At 44.4% G+C, this 17,288-nt stretch overlaps 1 protein-coding gene across 2 annotated transcripts in view; it reads right to left on the reverse strand.

Moving 5' to 3' along the window:
- The window catches only part of LOC138293507 (vitamin D3 hydroxylase-associated protein-like), a 283,695-nt gene that overhangs the window by 77,270 nt on the left and 189,137 nt on the right, over positions 1-17,288 (reverse strand). For both annotated transcript variants that reach the window (XM_069232748.1, XM_069232747.1), the window contains exon 9: positions 15,100-15,197. In XM_069232748.1, coding sequence (XP_069088849.1) covers positions 15,100-15,197 — 98 coding nt within the window. The remainder of the gene's footprint in view (positions 1-15,099; positions 15,198-17,288) is intronic.

The raw sequence follows: 17,288 nt of genomic DNA on the forward strand, positions 1-17,288 counted from the left end.
TTCCTTTAGCCATTCTTAACTTCTTTGGTTCTAAACGTTATTCCACCTGCCTTTCTTATTTGCATATTTTCCTCTTACCTCTCTCTGTGTACTTCATTGTCCTGCATGCAGCTGCCTCCTTACCATCCTTATCCTATGGACTATCTCACTATTAACTGCCTATGGAATGTTCATCTCATTTGACTGATCTCAGCCACCACTGAGTGCTCACCTCAATCTCGTTCCTATTTTTGGAGGGATTTTTACAAGACTTACTAAACCAAGGTAATTGGCACAAATTATTAATTCTCCCATCCTTCAAAGATTCGCCCACTTTCTTTCAAATACAGAGAGTGACACTACTGATATTGGCTGGAAATTGCAATTAATATTGCCTTTATATTGTAAGGAGAGATGGGTGCCTGTGTCATTATTCAGCATCAGAGAACTTTTCATCAGGCCAAGCAGTCTGTTGCAACAAGCCTGAGGTTCTTTAGTTTATGTCTTCATCTGACAATAGTGGCAAAGAATGTTGCTTATCTCTCTCCCAGCCACTTCTAACCATGGTGACAGCCACCCTTACGCAACTAACCAGCTCAGGTTAGAAGACACAGGCAGCAGGCTGACATCATGACAACTGTTATATAGAAAGATCTGTAGAGAGCGTGAAGAAATATTGGATTCCAGATGCCACTACAGACCCCAGGAAGATGACAGCAGACCAGGAACCATCCAGGAGGACCCACACAAGAACCAGGACACTTTTAAGAAGAAAAATAAAGTGTCACTTCAGTGCAGAGGAGCAGGAAATTCTGGTTAAAGAGGTGACGGAACACCAGCACCAACTGTTTGTCACCTCAAAGTTGCCAATCAGTAGGAGAGAGGCTATATGGCAACAAATTGTCGACAAGATTTACAGTGTGGCAGAAGTACGCAGAACTGTCATAGTGTGCAAGAAACGCTGGCATGACTGCAAGCGCAGGACCAAGGAAAAGATGGCCAGGAACAGGAAGGCAGCACTGCAGACTGGAGGGGGGAGTCCAGCACACCAGGAGGCCCTGGACCACATGGAGGAGATGGTCGTAGCCGTCATCCCTGAGGAGATCGTCACAGGAATTCAAGGACAGGACAGCGCAGACTACCCGGAGACAACGCACATGCAGGGTAAGTCGCATGGGGAATTATAATGCAATAATGTCAACTCTGAGCAGGGGGGGAATACCGACCACAAAATGCATGGAAGTCATCTAATAGATGGAGTGGCATGGCTAAAGGGGGCACGGCATGGGGGCATGGCCCGTTCTGAGAAGACCTGGGGCACACCATTACACAACACCAACAACAGTCCCATGGGGGCATGCTGTCATGCCAACAATGGAGCAAAGAGAAAGCCACAACAGGAGGGAATGCCACTACGTCAAACTGACTTCCCGGCACACGTCAGCCACCATACCCCCTACATTAACTAGGGCCCTCTTAACAACCTCTAGCCATACCAACAACTGGAATGTAACTGCGACAACAGTTGCCACTCCCACCTCTGCTCTGTGTGCAGCTCAAGTAGAAAATGGCAGTAACCTCCCCATGGATCATACACACCTAAATTAGGGGGTGAGGATGACAACTTCAACAATTCCCAGAAACAAGACAAAGGCCCCAGTAGTCTCAAATGTCAATTCCCATAGTTGTCGCAAACATCAGCCAATGTAAACAACAATAGGAGCTACATAGCACTAAGGACACACCCATGCTGCATATGTCAGGGTCCGCACAACAACAGGGGAACCCTATAACTCTACCCTGCCCAGGGTAAATATAACATCAACAAAGAAAAGGATGGCAGGTAGAGACAAATTTAAACCTAAGTTGCAAGAACAGTCCTATATTCTGTTGCTTCTGAGTTTATTTCTTACTCAAATTTATTTCAAACAAATTTTTCAATAGCAAAAAGGATCTAGGATGATGTAAAACTTATGTACAATACAGTGATAACTATAAACAAAATATCACTTCACAAAACACTTACAATAGACCTCATCACAGATATAACAATATAAAGAATCTTAGAAAAAATATTAGGAAAAAATACCCTCCAGACCCCACCTTCAGTCACAAGGAGGAGCACAGATCAAGCAGCCATCACAGAGGATCCACCCACCACCCCAATTGTAAGACCTGGCAGCTCCAATACAGCTGAGGACTCAGACGACACTGACACCAGCTTTGAGAGAACTGTAGTTGGAGTACAGCGGGAGCTGGCCAAGGAGGTGCGGGTGGGGATGCAAAATATGGCAGCCAGCCTTGAGGGGGTGCGTTCGTGCATGATGTCATCTGCAGATCAGGCAGCAGCTATGCAAGCCCTTACATCCGTCCTGCAAGGACTACAAGAAACTGTCAAGGAATTCACCACTACAGTAAGGGATTTGCCACAACACCTCGCACCCCAAACCTTCCACTGCATGCACGAATGCAATCATGACCCCCTCAGGGCAGACCTGGCTGCCTACCATCGTGATGTGGCTGCTATTCTCAAGAACCAGCAGACCCTCCTTGCTGCAGTACTGCCCTTAAGACCTTCACAGGGAGCAGCGACCGGGATGTCTGACTCCACGTCTTCTAACACTGAGGTGTGCCTTCACAACCAACAACAACAAGGACAGAGGAGGCAACACACACACCAGAAGAAGAAGATATGGAACAGATCACATTCACAAGGAAAATGACCCGGAAGCACTAGTCCCTGCCACATGGCCCACATGTACCAAGGTCCTGCGCTTTGTAACTTGCCAGTCTTGCAACAACTTTACTCAAGCACTGTTCTGCAAACCACTGTATATCTTGTCACCCAGCCCAGTGATTGTCTCTCTCCTACTCATTGGCAAATCCTGTCCCTCTGCACTGTCTGAAACATCAACCCCAGCATGTCAAAAAGCATTTCCTTAACCCCTAGTGTAGGATCACAATGTAAGATGTCACTATAATGGACTCACAATCATGGACAATGTATAGATAGCACTACAGCACTTTTCAATAAATAGCACTTACACAACAAATCTGTCTCTGGGTAATGTGACATATCAACTGTGCAGTAGATAACTGAAAAGTGCCTACTGTCAAATTACATAGCTTGTCAATACAACTGTCCTGATAATATGTAATCAGAGAAATCTGCACAGTGCCCATGATTGCATCATACTCTGCCCATCCTGAGGGACAAATCTGATGAAGTGAGAAACCATACACCATCATGCTGTGTTGGACAGAAGAATGCTTCCTCAGGGGATAACTAAGTCATCAAATAGTGGCCGCAAAATGTTGTCAACATGCAAAAATAACACAAATAACATGGCACACTAATCTAAGCAAACACTACAAAAACTGCATAAATGAAGGTGTCTGAGTTAACATAAAAATAGGTAATCATGCTGAACTGTGTCACAAATGATGTATGAGGGTCATGAAGACAAGAATACAAGATTGCCAATGAGAACTCATCTTATAAGGGTGTCCATGATCATCACACTGCAGTCAGACCTAAAACTGTTTCCCCAATACCAAGTCTGGAGCACTGTTTGTGACTTTGAAAACACACTTATCAACAGAAACTCAATGTCATCCATATTAACTGTGATTGGTGGTTGCAACGAAGGGTCGACACTTTGCAAGGTAGCTCTGGGCTAGCTGCCAATCGTACAGCTCAGTTGGGATTTGTTTGTAGCATAGGACACAAATGTAATAGTACAAAATTGATGTACACTGACTCCAAACCCATGATCAAGTACCATTCAACACATACTATTAAGGGTTAACCAAATATTTATTAAATGCCAATGAGGAAACTGAGGGAAAAATCTTACCCACCCTAATCTACCGCGACTACTCATTACCCACAACTGTCCCTAACTAACCAAAGCTACACTTACTTATCACATGTAACAAAACATTCTAAACATCTACTCCACCACCCCCCTTATGAGACGGGACACATGGAGGACAACCCATATTAACCTAAACACATACTATACTATCCTATACAAATATATATTTTTTTGTATTTATTTGTGTATTTGTTTATTTTTTTTATTTTTATTTTTTAACACGCAAGAACCCCAACATAGCCCAACACCCACCCACCCACACACTTAAGAAGTAAATATATAAAGATTGTAGACCCCCACCCACTAACACTAACTAAACTAACAGCCTATACTAACCCAACACTAAGCCCCCTAAGCCCACTAACTTTAAGAACAAGGAAAGAGGAGGGAGGGGAGGGAATCATGTCCATATAAAAATGTCTAGAGGTTGGCCCTCCGGAGGGTCCTCTTAATAGACTTCACACGCCGGTTAATGTGGCGCACATCTCGGCTCAGGTGGCTCAACTTGCGCAGCACTTTGTCCATCTTACGTTCCATTTGGTTGAAGGCTGCAGGGTCAACAGATGGAGCTGTGGCAGTCTGGGTACCGGTGGAGGAGGTCTGTGTGGGTGTGGTGCCAAGCCTAGTGGGTTGGCCTGCACCGGTGGCAATGCTGGGGCCAGGAAGTCCAGCAGATGCTGGACCAACAGTGCCAGCTGTGGGTGGGGCCACCTGGCTCGGATTGGTGGTTGTGCTGGTGGTGGCTGTGGTGGGCAAAGTAGGCCCACCCTGTGGGAAGGCTCTCCATGCCCCGGAGGCCTGTTCATGGCGATATCGCCGGGCCATCCTCCGGAACCCTGACTCCACCAGCAGGATGTGCTGGTATCTCATGGCCTGGCGCTGAAATTCACGGACCTGGTCTGGAGTCATGTTAGCAGCTCTGAAGACAAATGCAGATATTCTACATTAGTAACTGCATTGTGTGAAATGGCACAAGAAGTTAATCAGACAATACATCTACTGTACTTGTAACAGCTCATATCACAATACAGATCATTGAATGTCCCTGAGGAAGTACATGGCAGGCCAGACTACAAAGGTCACATCACACATAGCACATCCATAACCTACAAGATGGGTAACAACTGGCTTTGACTTGCAATCTGAGTTCTGCCAGTTATCAGCTAAGAATCATGCTGCATATCCTTTGCCAAGCCCTGGGCTACAAATGTCAGTGTACGGAAAGCAAAACTAAAGCCACATGGTCTGCAAGTTGTAACAGGACTTGCCAGTATAGTACCAAGTGCCAAACCTGAGTGTGTATACTAGTTTGCAACGAAACCGTCACTTATTCACATTTATGTGTAACATACTGGTAGCATCAGTACTAGGTACCCCATTCGCAAACCCATGCCCGTGTTTGAGGGTGGGGGGTGGATAAACAACTATATTTTGCCAACAACATGTACACCGAGGAGTGTATAGAAAACTCCACACATGTTTGTCTCTACAGACACACCACAGGTAATGTCTATCAACAATTAGGAGTCAGCAAACCCGATAGCACTCATAGGCCACACATGTCAGGAAATGCCGAACTTTGTACACAACATATACTTCCAGTGAGGCCTGACTTACATCAGTCACATAGTTGATAGAACACCCATGATCATGAATTGCATGCACACCTAGGCCATTGCACTCAAGTTCCACATACTTGTAGCACTACATGTGGAAGAACATGCTGCTAGGAGGTTCTACCTACTGTTTCATAATTACGTGGGTAAATAGGGAAGCAGATGTCTATTGGAAAGCAATTTGCTGTACCAATCTTGGAGAATGTGGGTCTGACAGGCTGACTAAATCGGAGCTGACTTCCAGTGCAACTCTTGGTGATACAAGTGTCATTCACATGACTAACCCCTGTACTCACAGTGGGGCCTACAGGAATGGCCTACAATCCCTACATGATACCATTGGATACGCATTGGCCAACTCAAAACATGTAAGAAACTGAATTCCCACTCATGGAACAAGAGAAAAGCTTGCCCAACGCATCATACCTCTATATGCGTCCAACTTACATGAGTCCATAGCCAGCAAACACAACACATAACAGACATATCAACACTTACTGGAGTGGTCGGGGTCCTCAAATGTCGCCACCTCTCCCACAATGTAGGGTGCCGGTCCACCTGTAAGGTATGGAAGGAAGAAATGTGCTCACAATCTGTGCTCACCGCAACAATTTCATAAACATATACAATGTGTAGGCTGAATAAGGAAATGGCAGCCATTCAGACATGATGGTACTGCATCTGATATATCAGGGCCAACTTGTACATAGCATGGGTCTCCTGTGACAGTTACACACATATCTGCACACATACATTGGCCCTAACTATCATGTGGTTGCAAACATGCCCCGTAATTGGTGACCAGAAAAATATATGGAGTGTAATAGTCTCATCATGTACATCCAAGAGAGACATCCAAAGCCTGGTTACTTGAGGACTGCATTACCAGTCAAACATGCCTTGTGGCCATGACACATTAATGACACATTGGTACAATGTACAGAGGGAGGGGCAGGGACTTTTGTAAGCCCCCCTGTTGTTACAGTTTATTTAATTGATGTGGCCCAGCTATGGTGATTTGCACCAACCATGGAGATGTGAAGCCATGTGCATACAATTGGACTGCCATCCATATTTGGAATGTGGCACAACTAACTCCAACAAACATTCTAAGATGTTAGCTGAGGGCACCTTACACCTTTTCACGATGTTTTCAAATCCAGATCTGACATGTATCCAAAAAGATCAAGGAACACAATAATCCCAAACATTCATAGTACTTCCGTGAACACTTTCCTTCCACACTCACCAGACTCACATGAGACATATGTCTTGCTATTATCAATTGACGTGAAGGCAGCACTAATTTTCTGCATCATAGTGATTCTAAAGTCAGTCTAGCAATTGCATCAACAAAGTTGGCCTAAAGGTTGGTACATCTGTACTTCTCTGTCAATAGTACCCTATATAGACATGATTGGCTCCTATTTTGTTTGCTTTTCTGACAAAAAGGCCACAAAATTTCCTTCATGGAAAAGTAACCTGTAGGTTTGCTGAGCACGTGCTACCTGACAGCTAGCAATTGTGATCCTTGCCATAGTGCATCAATTATCCCTTTATGTTTCCCCAGCATTACACACAGTCAGCAAGTTAGCTGGCAGACATTGTACTAATCCCTTTATGTCACTACAGAGCATTTAATCGTGCACATTAACATGATTGGTACTCACCAACATTGCCACCAATCATGATTCCCAGGTGGTCCAAGAGATCCTGCTCCCTGGTGATGAGGTCAGCCCACCGGTGCTTCAGCTGGTGGTCACTCCTCTGGCTGGCATACACACGCTGCAGGTGATGCAGCACCTTTCCCCACCGGATTCTACGCGCCTCTGTTGGATACCCCTGTATCACCCAGCCTGGATCATGAGCAGCAAGAAATGGCACACAAGCCAGATGAACCCCCCCAACTCCTCTTCCCCCATCCTGCCAAGATGTGGCCTACCAGACATACTTGAGAAGTGAAAGGGAATAGGGGTAAAAGAAATAGAAAGTGGAAAAGGGGGAAAGTAGGGGTACAAATACAGATGAAAAGTAAACTTAAGAACTAAAAGAGCCCAACTATTCCCAAACTAACACTACCCACAACAGACTCCCACAAACAACAAAAACACAAGATAAATGGACAAATGTAGACAAAACACAGTAGTACAGTATACAGCAACAATATTTATTTCACAAATGGACTTTACAGATAGCACACAGGACAAAAAAGCACAAAATCTCAGGACAACACTCACTACACAGCCACACAGTCTAGAAGGATCATAGACTGCAAAGTGAAAATGAAAGTACACCCACTGTACATGATCTGTAAACAGGATATCCTATTACATCACTTCCTGTATGAAAAGTCCCGCCTTTTTCGCGTTATGCGTCATTTTTTGTTTACCAAAACTGTATTTGCGTAATTTGTTTTGATGCACAGAAGTGAAAATTAGCCCGCATCCACATAATAGTACATGGCCTGTACCAATATCTGGATGTGGGCTAAATTTCACTCCTGTGCGTCAAAACAAATGACGCAAATACAGTTTTGGTAGACAAAAAATGATGCATAACGCTAGGAACGTCAAAATTACAGTGCATTAACTGGTTTCGGGCAATTTTTCTTGTTTTTTTGTTATGTTACATTTGGGATATGTTAAATTTGGGACACATCAGAGATAGGCTGATTGAAGACACTATGGTGTTGATGGTGTATGTTCACATGTGTGACATCATACTGCAGCGGACCATGATCCGCTACTCTCTTCAGAGTATTTTTACGGTTGGCTGACGCAATAGTTGGTCATAAGTGTGGCCTACATATATGTGTTGCAGAAATTGTGCATGTTTGCCATAAGAAGAGGATAGCAATGTGACGCACATATGTACAATACCTAAATGCCTTTGGCTCAAAGTGTGTGCTTTGGCAACTAATGTATTTGTTGACCAAGTGTGTGTGTATCACATGAAGCATATTTGTACATATGCTTGTATGAATGTGACGTCCATGTGTCCAATCCTTAGATGCAAGTCATTGTGGAAATGAGAGAGGGCATGTGTTAGTCATACATGTAACAACACCCGTAAAGTCTACTTCCAAGTTTTAGGGTCACGCAGACGCTTGTTCATGTCAATGGTCCACATTTTCTACATCCTATGTCCTACAGTATTGGTAAGAGCTTCCTAATCACAAGTTGGTGAATCCCACAGTGAGTCATACACATGCATTGAGGAAGTGGGTACCATGTTGTTTGCACAGACAGACAAGGGTGAATCTCAAATGTATGATGACACCACAGTTGAGGCCATAGAAGTGAGCCAAAACAATCAAGTGGGTGTGGTGGACCAGCATACGAGGCAGCACATGTCCACATATTTCCAGTGATCAATTGCACATAGGTGTCTTGTTCATGTGTGTGGTCCAATGATGATCCTGTATATTGTTTGGGGTGTAATTTGTCACAGTTCGGTCCAGGACTCATCATGAGTCATTGGCAGCTATTCCTGTATCTACTGAGTATCCTTGGTTGATCAATGTGAGTAAGGTGGATGTGGACATGTGAACCAACATGTGGATGGTCCCACCCTGTCACTAAAGACGTGTAATGAGACAGTCAACAGGGCAACCTTGGTGTGCTGAGTGAGATAATGTCTCAGGTGTCATGTTCCAGCAGGTGCCATTACAACATGTGGACACAGGTTAGCCTCTGCAATTCCCACTGCATCTGGGAACATCATAGCCTCTGTGCGGATTATTCTCGCAGCTATTGCCCACACACGGCCCATAACTATGTTGTGAGCACTGTGAATCTGTGTGTGAACTGTCATGGTCCTGACATTTGTGTATTATTCATGGACATTATCAGAGGTTACTGGTTGTGCTGAAAGCCCCGTACCCAATCCCTGCCTACGGCCCTGGGACACTGTCACACTTTGTCATTCATGCATAAATGCAACCCAGACAAGGGATGGGCCATGAATTTTGCTTTTCCAAGAGGATGTAACTCAAATGGTACAGTTAAAAGGCAGATGATGCTATACAATGTATTGGTGTATGCATTGAAGAAGCCCATGCCCAATACCCCCTGATGAATGGGAGGTTTGCTAACGCAAGTGTGGTACATATGTAGACACAGGGATACTTTAGTGTGACGCACAGACAGTTGCCAGTCAGGCTGACAGAATGCAAGGTGATTCAGGATCCAGCTACTTGACAAGTTACATAATCAGTGGTCTGACTAAGACTGTTTGGAGGACAAACTAGAGAGCTGACATGTCAAACTGTGTATGTCCTGTGTTTTTGAAGGTGACAAATGAACCCAGTGGCTGTGTTACACGGCTTAATTAGTATCAATGCTTAACGGTGTATTTGACATAATGGCAACTCCTATGCTGTTCCAGGCATCAGCAGGGCCAGTGCTTTTTGAAATGGGTGGTGTGCATGGAGGTGATCACAGGTGTGGTCTGCGTCTGTTTCTCACCAGTCCTGTAGGTGAGACTTGCATTCTAAGGGCCAACAGACATTTTCACATGGGAAGCAATCTACAGGTGCTAACATGGCTTTGAAACTAGAAGACAGTGTATAAATTAACCTGACGTCCATGCAGTCAGATGTTCTATGACAGTGGCATACTATAGGAAAGGGTGTAGCACACTGGTTTGCTAATGTTGGTCTTTGTGTGTAGAGGAGGGAATATCAGGGTACACATCTTAGTATTCCAGAGACCTCTTCCGGCAGGTGGGTTGTGACCAGGTGCATGGGTGTGTCAGGAGTTAGGAAATGGGCTGACATGTACATGGAATGCCATGTGCGCAATGCTGCTCATATGTGTGGCACTTGTGCTGTCTATGTTCTGCTTCTATGGGACTCTGGTCACAGATAGTCCTTGCAAATATTGGATGCAGTTGGACTTACTGCTGTCAAAGGTCTGGTCAGGCATTCCTGTTACTGATGCCAAAGCACATTGACTGCCTCATGTATGAGGCTTGTTTTCCCCTTATTGAGTGATGGTGTCTTAGTTGTGTGCCATATGCTGTGTTGGACCTTGATTTCAACATGTATGTGTGAAATAGTTGTGGTCCTCTGCTATTGGCCTTCAGAGGAGAAATGTACATTATATATGTCATTAAGAGTGTGTGTGCATATGACCATTGTATGTTAGGTATCCCATTAGCTCTGGGAAGTTCAGTGTCCTACTCAGTATATCAGCAATGCTCCATGAGGCAACACTCTTATTCTGATAAGTAGAGATGAAGGTGTGCAAAAAAAGAATAGCCAGACCATTATATGGTGATTATAATAGGTGTTTATTTAAATTTGTTAACTAAAGTGGTGAAGGTGATCATATTCAAAAGAAATTGTTGACGATCTGTTGCCGCCTGCGTATACCAGCGGCCGTGTTCTGTAGTTCCCCCTCATGTTGCAGGCCAGAATCCTCCTCTTCCTCCTCTTCAGGCATGTGCGGCTCTGGTTCCAGGAGGGGAATGTTCCTTTTGATGCAAATGTTGTGCAATATTGCACATGTTAGGATGATCCTACAGACCATCTCCGGGGAATATAGGAGGCTACCACCAGTGATGTCGAAGCACCGGAACCTTGACTTGAGGACGCCAAAGGTCCTCTCGACAATGCTGCGTGTCCTCCTATGTGCGTCGTTGTAGGCACGCTCTGCAGCAGTACTCGGGTTGCCAAATGGTGTCATAATCCATGGCTGGATGCCATACCCCTGATCAGCTGCAAGAGAAAATGATTGGGATCATGTTGATGTAGCTGGCACTATTGAAATGACCTTTCATGGCAGTAGTTGTCTTGTGTTGTCTGTGACTCTTTTGTGTAATAATGTAGCATCCTAGGCTTGTAGGATGTACCATCTGCATTGTGTTGTTTCCTTGGCTGAACAAGTGTTTGTCTGCTAACCGTTTGACAACAGTATGTTTTGGGATTTGCAGTACAGTGTGCCCTCCCTAGCATTGTGACTTGTGATACAGGTGTCCGTGTGTCTTCATTGGGGGTGAGATGATAGTTCCATGCACAGGTTAAAATTGACAGTGGTGGTAACACGTTCATATCAATGTACCCTGGACATCCCATACCTTTAGGCTTATGCAATGGATTAATGTAAAGGTAATTGGGACACTTACATTTTGCAATGTGACATTTGGGCAACCCACTCCACACATTGTGATCTTTGACGTCTTAACATTAGGCTGTACAGTAATTTCCAATGTGTGACAGGTTAAATGGTGACCTAAGAAACATGGCTAGCGATGTCACGACCTCAGTGTGTTCCTGTTCACATGTTGCCGTTGTGGTGTATGTGTTGTGTGTCCTAGAGGGTTGCTGTGCAGTGTGTATATAAGTAGGTTTTTGTACTTACCAACAAGTAGTCCATTGCTATACCGTCCATCCGGGAAGTGTTCATTGATGGTGCAGTGACGGAAGATGTATGAGTCATGGACACTCCCAAGATATTTAGCCACGATGTTGATGATCAATCCCTGGTGATCGACTATGGCCTGCACGTTGATGGAATGTATGTGCTTCCTGTTGCGGAAGAGGTGTTCAGTTGCAGCAGGTGGCACAAAGCGTACATGTGTGCAGTCGATTGCACCAAGGACGTGTGGGAAGCCACTGATGAGGCAGAACCCCTGTTTTGTTTCCTGCTGCTTCTGCAGTGTGTTAGGGAAGCAGATGTGGCGGGGTGTCAGTCCAATGATGGCCTCCAGTACTTTGGGCAAAAAGGCGGAGAATGATGGTTGTGATATTCCGCCAACCAGGGCACCAGTTGTTTGGAAAGAGCCACTTGCCAGCATATGAAGTACGGCAAGCAGGCTTTGTTTCTGTTGGGATGGTGCGGGGTGTCACCAAATTGGGGGCCAACTGCGGTTCAATGTTGCGCAGCAGCTGCTGAATGGCCAGCCAGTTCAACCGGTACCTCTGGATGATGTCGTGTTCCCTGAGGCCCTGAAGGGTGGTTCTGGGGCGGAATATCCTCTCCTGCCTTCTGCGCTGCCTTTGGGGTCCCTGCTGGTGTTGTTGTAGCTGCTGTTGTTGCTGCTGGGCTCTGCGTCTGCGTGCACGCTGGATTAGAATCACCTCCATGGCTCCCTGTTGTTGCTCTGCTGCTCTGCTGTTTGTTCTGTGTGTTCTGATTAAATACAGGTGTGTTTGCCCCATTTTAACGCGTGCCTTGACCCAGGCGTTAAATTTTGACGCAAATCGGGCTGTGCGTCATTTCCTGGCTCCGCCTCCCGGCCGTGCGTCATTTTTGCCCGAAAGCATAAATACGACGCACGGCCGTTTAAGCCATTTTTGGGACGGGAACGTCTACCTTGCATATGATTAACGCAAGGCGGGTTGCCGCATCCCAAAAATGACGCACACAGCGGAATTTTGACATCCGCGGGCTCGGGCGTCAAAGTTTAAGTACAGGGCAACATTTGCGCTGAATGTGCGTCAAAAATTTTGACGCACAATCGGCGCAGACGGAGTATAAATATGCCCCTTACTGTCCAGAAGTTGCCTAAAGCAGCTTCGTAGCAGCCTCCTCTGATTAGTCAGCCTTGACAGCCTCAGCCAAGCTGCTGCCTGAGTAGGTGTGAAGAGGTCTGGGGTTGCAACAATATAACCATTTGGTGGGAGGAGATCTCACTCCTGGAGAAGATAGTGAGAGGAAGAGGCTGGGTAGACAAGCTTTACTTTAAAGGCAGGAGTCTCCATAGAAATCAAATGTCACAGGACCCAGACCGCCACTACTTACGTGATGTCTGGCCAGATGCCCCCCTACTTATTTAGATTAGGAGAGTGGCTGGAAGGGGAGTGTGGTCAGTTATTAGCCATACCCCTGGGTTGGGTTAGACATACACACACACACAAGGGATAGATTCTCTGAATTTAGGTTTCTGGGAGAATGTTGCATTCTGGGCTAGATGTTTGCCACACTTCACTGGAAGTGGTCATACTATAAAGATGTAGCTTGATTCCTATTTGGTTAGCGTGCCTCCCTCCACAAGCCCAGAAATTGATAAATAAGGCTGCTCTGTATTGCTCAGAAGATTAATGGCTGAAAAGTAAAAAGAAAAGAAGGACTACCCTGTTGGACCCCTGGACTGCACTAAAGAGAGGATTGCACTCTAAAATGTCTCCACAAAGAAAGAACTTTGCTTTACTCCAAAAGAAAAGAAATGGGCTCCCTGACCAGCAACACATACAAAAGACCTGAAGATGTCACCTGCAAAACTAAAGAGAAGATACCCCAGCTGACTAACTGGATTTGTCCTGGACTGCACAAGTGCATTGTGTGAGACTGAGACCCAGCCCTCAAGTGGCAACCCAGAACCAGTGGTAGAGGAAAAAATCACCCCAAATGAACCACGATTTGGAACCTTACAAACTTTCTGCAAAGTTTCGCAGAAAAGCTTCAGGAAAAGACCAGTTTGATGTCAAGAGTGAAGCTGCAGACTCACAAGTTGGACTGACCACACAAGTTCGTCCCACTGAAAAGCTCTAGAGAACCAGAAAAGTTTCTAAGCCCAAAAGTAAGATAGAAGACCAGGACCTACCTTGAGAATCAAGCCACCATTGCAGACGCCGCCCCCGGCCAGGACCGCTGACTTCACCCGCTGCATGGTTCTCCTTGCCATCGACATCAAGGACCTGACTCCTGACGTTTCACCAAGCTACCGAGCTGCAGCAAGCCACAGTGTTGTTGAATTGAACTTCAGATCCAACTGCCAGAGAAACCGCTGACGAGCTCGTCGACACGACAAAAAGAAAATTTCTAAGCCCGAAGTTAAAACTTTGACTAGGACCTAGTCCATAGCCTAACTGACCCGCAGTCCATTGTGGTTGACCTGAAACTTTGACTTTGTCCCAGTAGCAGCCCCTGGTGGTAGGCCTTTGGGTGCTATAAAGCACATGTTTTAAATTTAATATTTAGAAATGTCATATCACCAGTTCCTTACATTGAGTTTTTGTCATTTTGGTATCATAGTTAATGATAAAAAAAAATACTATTTTTATAAATTGGTGTTGGATTTTTATTGTCTTGTGTCTTTTACCTATTTACTGTTTTGGTGGTATTAAATGTTTTACATATGCCTATCTCCTAAATTAAACCTGACTGCTAGTTTGCCAACATACCAAGGATTGAACAAGGACTACTTTACTTGACTGGACCTATAATTGATTGTGGTATTATTACTAGCTCAGGGTGAATAACCCCACCTACTAATAACCCACTTTCCTACGTTGGGCCCACACTACATTTACTGCTACATGACTTCTTCCTAATACAACTGAAACCTAAAAGGACTCAGAGATAGTAAGCATAATTATTCTGATTCTAAAATTAGGGTTTATTACACCTGAATCCAATGATGATCATTTTACTGACTTCAGAAGGACGAACGGCTGAAATAACACGCACTAGATTCAGACCTCTGAGCTGGAGTTAAAGATGTCGCCATTATCCACTGATCACTATGGCCACCATTTCCACAAAGTGCTGTAACAGTTGTTGGTTTTAATAAAGAAAGAAAGAAAGAAAGAAAGAAAGAAAGAAAGAAAGAAAGAAAGAAAGAAAGAAAGGAAGAATGATCCTCTTGGAAGATAACTCAGATCCGGAGTGTAATACACTTACAATGCATCCAGTAAAGTTGAGCCTCCATCTGCAAATATCCCCTTTGTGAAAAGTTCAATTGCCACGTAGTCAACCCGAGGAGGGGTAAACTGTATGAGCTATAAGAGAAAAGGGGCTACTTAAAGCAGGAATAATAGCAATAATGATAGCAAATCCTCCATCATGATTAACAAAATTAAAACTACTGTCATTGGGTCATTGTAGCAAAAATCCTAAAATTGGTATTAATAACACAAATAATATTAGCATTAATATTATAATTATTAACACACGTAATGAAAATAACCTATAGTAATGATTACATAATCAATACCACTAGTAACATTACTGCTACCTTCATAGTAATAATCCTATTACCTCTACTACTACTACTACTACTACTACTACTACTAATAATAATAATTATTATTATTATAATTATATTGATTTTGATAATGTTCGGTTTGAAAAATAATAAAATAACATAATAATACAAATATTAACCTCTTAGCTGCTGGGCCTTCCCCCCCCGTGCTGAGCCCTTTTTTGGCTATTTGGGGTGGTTTGCGCTTAGGCCTTCATAACTTTTTGTCCACATAAGCTATCCACGCCAAAAGTGCGTCCTTTTTTTCCAACATCCTAGGGATTCTAATGGTACCCAGAGTTTGTGGTTTCCCCTGGAGGAGACCAAGAAATTAGCCAAAATACAGTGAAAATTTTGTTTTTTAAAAGAAAAATGGGAAAAAAGGGCTGCCGAAGAAGGCTTGTGTTTTTTTCCCTGAAAATGGCATCAACAAAGGGTTTCTGGTGCTAAAATCACCATCTTCCCACCTTTCAGGAACGGGCAGACTTGAATCAGAAAACCACATTTTTCAACACAAATTTGGCATTTTACTGGGACATACCCCATTTTTACTATTTTTGGTGCTTTCAGCCTCCTTCCAGTTAGTGACAGGAATGGGTGTGAAACCAATGCTGGATCCCGGAAAGCTAAACATTTCTGAAAAGTAGATGACATTCTAAATTCAGCAAGGGGTCATTTGTGTAGATCCTACAAGGTTTTCCTACAGAAAATAACAGCTGAAATAAAACCTGTTGCTGTTGGCTTTTGAACTCTGAGCACTTTACCACGGCTAACCAGTGCTAAAGTGCAATGCTCTCTGTGTAAATTGTATGGTTAATTGGTTTATCCATGTTTGGCATATTTGAGTTACTGGTAAGTCCCTAGTAAAGTGCATTAGAGGTGCCCAGGGGCTGTAAATCAAATGCTACTAGTGGGCCTGCAGCACTGGTTGTGCCACCCACATAAGTAGCTCTGTAATCATGTCTCAGACCTGCCACTGCAGTGTCTGTGTGTGCAGTTTTAACTGTAAATTCGACTTGGCAAGTGTACCCACTTGCCAGGCCTATACCTTCCCTTTTGTTACATGTCAGACACCCCTAAGGTACGCCCTAGGTAGCCCCAAGGGCATGGTGCAGTGTATGGTTAAGGCAGGACATATAGTAATGTGTTTTATATGTCCTGACAATTAAATATTGCTAAATTCGCTTTTCACTGTTGCAAGGCCTGTCCTTCTCATAGGTTAGTATGGGGGCTACCTTTAAATCTGATTAAAGTGTAGATTCCCTTTGGTGGACATGTGGAGTTTGGGGTCTCTGAGCTCACAATTAAAAAATCCATCTTTTAGTAAAGTTGATTTTCAGATTGTGTGTTTGAAAATGCCACTTTTAGAAAGTGAGCATTTTCTTGCTTATACCATTTCTGTGACTCTACCTGTTTGTGGATTCCGTCTGGGTCAGTTTGACAGTTGAGCTGGTTGCACCTCACACTAGACAGTGACACAAAGGGAGCTGGGGTGTACTCTGCATTTCCTGATGAGACATCTGTGCTAGGAGGGAGGGGAGGAGTGGTCACTTACACCAGAAAGGGCTATTCCTGTCCTCACACAATGCAGTCTCCGACCCCCTGGTGAGTGTCTGGGGCCTGGCCTGGGCAATGCAGGATTTCACATTCAAAAGAGACTTTACTTTGAAGTAGGCCTACTTCAAAGGAGAAATTGAGTATAAGAAGGGCACCCAAAACCACAGACTTTAAAAACCCTTCTGGAAACAAGAGGAACCTCTGCCTGTAGAAGAGCTGAAGAGCTGCCCTGCCCGTAACTATGCTTTGTTGAGCTATCCTGCAGTTGCTGCTTCTGCCAGAGTAAGAG

The sequence above is a fragment of the Pleurodeles waltl genome, chromosome 4_2 (genome assembly GCF_031143425.1).
Source record: "Pleurodeles waltl isolate 20211129_DDA chromosome 4_2, aPleWal1.hap1.20221129, whole genome shotgun sequence".
NCBI classification, from domain to species: domain Eukaryota; kingdom Metazoa; phylum Chordata; class Amphibia; order Caudata; family Salamandridae; genus Pleurodeles; species Pleurodeles waltl.